We start from the raw sequence: 5,518 nt of genomic DNA, 5'->3' as shown, positions 1-5,518 counted from the left end.
AGGGGCACCCGGGAAGTCGAGATGCCGGGGGACCCCCACAGCCCCCGTCACGCCCAGGCTGGCTGAGAACCGGCCCGACCGGCCAGCTCGGGAAGGCGCCCCGGCGCGCACGTGGCCCGGGCCCGGGCGCTTGCAGGGCCGGGGAGGAACCTTAGCCCTCCTCCCCGCCATTTAGCTCAGGGCTGGCCCCGGCCCCTCCTTGGAGGCCATCCCACCCCACCCCCAAGCTCCCCGGTCTGCGCCTCCCAGCCTCCCTTCCCAAACAGGTCTCCTCCCGCCCCCGCCCCCACCCAGGGCTCAGTTTTCCTTGGAAGGGGGGGAGTGGGCGGGTGAGTCAAGTTTTCATGGAAGCAAATGCCTTTCCCCCCTTCCCAGCGGGGCCGCGCACCCCCTCGCCGCTCACATGACGGCACAGCTGCCGCCCCATCTTCCCAGCCAGGACCTCCCAGACCGGGCTCTGGCGAGCCCCCTCCTCCGGCCCAGCTCCCCCACCCAGCTTTCCCCACACCGGATGTGACTAGGGCTCTACCCTCTTTGTTCCAGGGGCCTCCGCACATCTGGACTTAATCTTGGCCAGGGAGGGGGTGCCAGCGGCCGGCCCACCCCCCCCGGGACCCTCCGTTCCAGGGCAGAGCTCAGAGATGGTGCTGATGAGAACAGGCTGTTGGGAATCTCTTTCGGATGACTGAGCCGGCCAGCATCCTCTCCTGGGCGGAGGGCCACCGGCCCAGACCCTGTGTGCGCGCAGGGAACTGCAGGGCTGTAGGGTTAGCCGCCGCCTGTTGACAGCTTACTATACACCCAGCCAGCCTCAGGCTTTTTTGTTTTATTTATTCATTTTTTTAGGGTACCCAGGGGCATTCTACCTCCAAGTGACACCCGCAGCCCTATTTTTTATTCTTTACTTTTGAAACAGGGTCTCACTCGGTTGCAAAGGGCCTCACTTAATAGCTGAGGCTGTCAGCGAACTGTGATCCTCCTGTCTCAGCCTCCCCAGTGCTGGGATTACACGTGTGTGGCACCATGTTCGGCTTTTTATATTACTTTTAATGTACTTTTTTGAGATGGGGCCTTGCAGTGTTACCCAGGCTGGTCCTGAAAGCCCAAGCTTAAGCAGTCCTCCTGTCTCAGCGTCCCAAGTATTGGAACTCCAAGTGTGCACCATGGTGTCCAGCTTCCTGATTGATTGATTGATTGATTGAGTGGTGCTGGGAGTGGAACCCCGGAGTATTCTACTTCTGAGCTACACCCCCAGCCCTATTTTTTATTCTTTATTTTGAAACAGGGTCTCATTGAGCTGCAGAGGGCCTCGCTAAGTTGCCGAGGCTGTCCTCGAATCACTGTCCTCCTGTCTCAGCCTCCCAAATGCTGGGATTACAAGCATGCATCATCATGCCCAGCTTCCTGCACCCTTTAGAAGGACTTTTCCTAGCTGGGTGAGAGAGTGCACACCTAAAATACCAGCTTCAGAGGCTGAGACAGGAGAATCGTAGGTTTGAGACCAGCCTCAGGAATTTAGTGACATCCTATTTCAAAATGAACAAGGCTGGGGAGCTGAGCGCGGTGGCGCACGCTTGTCATCCTAGCATTCGGGAGGCTGACACCAGAGGATCGCGGTACGCGGACAGCCTCAGCTACTTAGTGAGGCCCTTTGCAACTTAGTGAGACCCTGTTTCAAAATAAAGAATAAAGCATAGGACGGGGGTGGTGTAGCTCGAAGGTCAAATGCCCATGGGTTTTAGCCCCAGATCGTCAAAAAAAAAAGGCTGTGGGTACAGTTTGAAGGTAAAATGCCCCTGGGTTCAATCACCATTACCAAATAAATAAGTAAATAAAAAGCTTGTGCCCTCTTCCTGACCAAGATGAAGTCTCTTGCCTATAATTCCAGCAAGTTGGGAGACTGAGGCGGGAGGATTCAAGTTTGAGGCAGCCTCAGCAACTTAGTGAGACTGTTTCCAAATAACAGTTTAAAAACAGGAGCCAGGCGTGGTGGCGCACGCTTGTAATTCCAGTACTTGGGAGGCTGAGACAGGAGGATCTGGGTTTGCAGACAGACAGTCTCAGCTACTTAGTGAGGCCCTCTGCAACTCAGTGAGATCTTGTTTCAAAATAAAGAATAAAAAATCGTGCTAGGGGTGTGGCTTGGAGGTAGAATGCCCCTGGGTTCAATCCTCAGTACTGCAAAAAGAAGGAAGGAAGGAAGGATGGATGGGTGGGTGGAAGGATGGATGGATGGGTGGAAGGATGGATGGATGGATGGATGGGTGGATGGATGGGGTGTGTGGCTCAGTGATCGTATACTCCTGGGTTCAATCCCAGTACCAGAAAGAAAACAGAATAAATTTTAAAAGTATAAGGTATTCCTGGCAGCGAAAGCAGGCCTCGTCCACCCAGCACAGCTATACTGGCAGCGTCTGGAGTGTTAGGCAACCCGGCCGCAGGTCAGAGTTGGGGTGGAAGCAGACTCGCTCCGCATTGCCCCCAGGGTCCGTGACCTTGAAGACAGTGTGACCTCTGGAGTGCTTGAAGCTCAGGGCCGCCCGCCCCGGTGTCTCCCAAGTTCTTATCTTGGGAGCACCCGTGGCCCGAGGGCTCAGACCCAGCCGGGAGTAGGGCCAGTGGGCGGTAATGAGCAGGGCTTGGCACTATCGCACAGGCCTCTCCCTGGACCCGGTCAGCAGTGGCCGAGCGCTCCTCAGCGAGCGACCCTCGGGGCCTACCCTCGGCTTGTTCTTTGGGTAGGTGACAGTTTCCAGAAGTTTCTTCTACACCCTTCATGCCATTTGGGGGAGCTTCTGTTGTTTTCTGTTTTTGTGTGGTCCTGGGGATTGAACCCAGAAGGGTTCCAGCTCTGAGCTACCCACCCTCCAAAGTATTTGTTTGCAGTACTGGGGATGGAACCCAGGAGCATTCTACCTCCAAGCTACACCCCCAGCCCTATATTTTATTCTATTCTATTTATTTAATTAATATTTTTGAGGGTCTGGGGATGGAACCCAGGAGCATTTGACCTCCGAGCTACACCCCTTCCCCTGTTTTTTATTCTTTATTTTGAAACCGAGTCTCCCTGAGTTGCGGAGGGCCTCGCTAAGTGGCTGAGGCTGTCCGGAACGGTGATCCTCGGTCTCAGCCGCCCAAATCCTGGGATTGCAAGTGTGCGCCACCACGCCCGGGTTTATTCTTTTTGTTTTGAAACAGGGTCTGAGTTGCCAAGGGCCTCGCTAAGTAGCTGAGGCTGTCCGCCATCCTTCAATCTCAGCCTCTCTGGTGTTGGGATCACAAGCTTGCGCCATGTCTGGCTCTCCAGTCTCTTTTTTTAATTATTAGCTTTTCCTCAAAACAGGGTGTCACGAGGTTGTTAAGAGTCTCACTGAATTGCTGATGGTGGTAATAAATCTGTGACCAACCCATCTCTGCTTCTTGAGGACTAGGATTACAGGTGCGCACCACTGTGCGGAACCAGTTATTTTTTGTGTGGTGTTGTACGATGCATTGAACCCAGGAGTGTTCTACATCTGTGCTACACCCCCAGCCACTTTTTAAATTAATGTTCTTTTGTCTTGAAATAGGGTCTCCTGGAGCCGGGCATGGTGACACACACCTGTAATCCCAGTGCTTGGGACGCTGAGACAGGAGGACGGCAGGTTCAAAGCCAGGCTTAGCAACTTACTGATGCTCTTACAATTTCTTGAGACCCTGTTTCAAAATAAAAAACAAAGCTAGAGCCGGGCGTGGTGGCGCACGCTTGTCATCCCAGCATTCGGGAGGCTGAGACCAGAGGATCGCGGTTCGTGGACAGCCTCAGCTACTTAGTGAGGCCCTCTGCAACTCAGTGAGACCCCGTTTCAAAATAAAGAATAAAAAATAGGGCAGGGGGTGTAGCTCGGAGGTCGAATGCCCCTGGGTTCCATCCTCAGACCCGCAACAAAAAAAAAGGGGGGGGGCTGGGGATGTTGCTTGGAGGTAGAACGCCCTCAGGTTCCATCCCTCGTACTTAGAAAAAAAAAGTTCTCCCTAGGTTGTTGAGAGTCTCACTACTGGTGGAGGCCGTCCTCGAGCCTGCAGTCCTCCTGTCTCAGCCTCCCAAGGACTGGGAGGACAGGCCGGCTCCACGTGGGGCTCGGTCTGACCTGGAGGACCACTCCAAGAGGCTCACGGCACTGGCCCAGGGCCCCTAACCTGCCCACCCTGCGTGTTTCTCTCTGCAGTCCCGACAGCCCCATGGCCCCGGCGGGCCTCTGAGCCCCAGCATGGGCGGCCTGTACTCCGAGTACCTCAACTCCAGCAAGGTCCGGGAGCACTACAATTACACCAAGGAGACGCTGGACACGCAGGAGACGCCGGCGCGCCAGGTGGCGTCGGCCTTCATCGTGCTCCTGTGCTGCGCCATCGTGGTGGAGAACCTGCTGGTGCTGGTGGCCGTGGCGCGGAACAGCAAGCTGCACTCGGCCATGTACCTGTTCCTGGGCAACCTGGCGGCCTCCGACCTCCTGGCCGGCGTGGCCTTCGTGGCCAACACCCTGCTCTCGGGGCCCGTCACGCTGGGGCTGACGCCCGTGCAGTGGTTCGCCCGCGAGGGCTCGGCCTTCATCACGCTCTCTGCCTCGGTCTTCAGCCTCCTGGCCATCGCCATTGAGAGGCAGGTGGCCATCGCCAAGGTCAAGGTGTACGGCGGCGACAAGAGCTGCCGCATGGGGCTGCTCATCGGGGCCTCGTGGCTCATCTCGCTGGTCCTGGGCGGCCTGCCCATCCTGGGCTGGAACTGCCTGGGCCAGCTGGAGGCCTGCTCCACCGTGCTCCCGCTCTACGCCAAGCCCTACGTGCTGTGCGTCGTCACCATCTTCTCGGTCATCCTCCTGGCCATCGTGGCGCTGTACGTGCGCATCTACTGCGTGGTCCGCGCCAGCCACGACGACGTGGCCCTGCTCAAGACGGTCACCATCGTCCTGGGCGTCTTTATCGCCTGCTGGCTGCCGGCTTTCAGCATCCTCCTGGTGGACTACTCCTGCCCGGTGCGGGCCTGCCCGGTCCTCTACAAGGCCCACTACTTCTTTGCCTTCGCCACGCTCAACTCCTTGCTGAACCCGGTCATCTACACGTGGCGCAGCCGGGACCTGCGGCGGGAGGTGCTGCGGCCCCTGCGGTGCTGGCAGCGGGGGCCCGGGGGGGCCCGGCGGGGACGCGGGGCCCCTGATCACCGCCTGCTGCCCCTCCGCAGCAACAGCTCTCTGGAGCGGGGCACGCACATGCCCACGTCGCCCACTTACCTGGAGGGCAACACGGTGGTCTGAACCGAGGGTGGGCGCCAGGCGGCCAGCCAGGGCCGCGCTGGTGAGCTCAGCCCGTGGCCGGGGCGCCCGGCACCCTGTCCCCGCACACCTGGCGAGGCGTTCCTGCCAGGTGACCAAAGGGCAGTGCCACGCGGGGATGGTGCCGGGGCCGCCGCAGTGACGGACACCTTGAAAGGACCAGCAATATAGCAGGGGGGGGCTCAGTACAGGAGCAGCTTAGCAGTCGG

At 58.1% G+C, this 5,518-nt stretch overlaps 1 protein-coding gene across 1 annotated transcript; it reads left to right on the top strand.

Annotated features, from left to right (window-relative positions):
• Positions 1-4,250: 4,250 nt before the first annotated feature.
• On the top strand, positions 4,251-5,291 carry S1PR2 (sphingosine-1-phosphate receptor 2; the record flags this gene model as incomplete). Its single annotated transcript, XM_080715106.1, has 1 exon — positions 4,251-5,291. The coding sequence occupies one exon, from the start codon at positions 4,251-4,253 to the stop codon at positions 5,289-5,291; it is 1,041 nt and encodes a 346-aa protein (XP_080571232.1).
• Positions 5,292-5,518: the final 227 nt, after the last annotated feature.

The sequence above is a fragment of the Muscardinus avellanarius genome (assembly GCF_963383645.1).
Source record: "Muscardinus avellanarius genome assembly, chromosome: 18".
Classification (NCBI taxonomy): domain Eukaryota; kingdom Metazoa; phylum Chordata; class Mammalia; order Rodentia; family Gliridae; genus Muscardinus; species Muscardinus avellanarius.
Note: the sequence above shows the minus strand (reverse complement) of the source record. Positions and strands in the feature narration are given on the sequence as shown.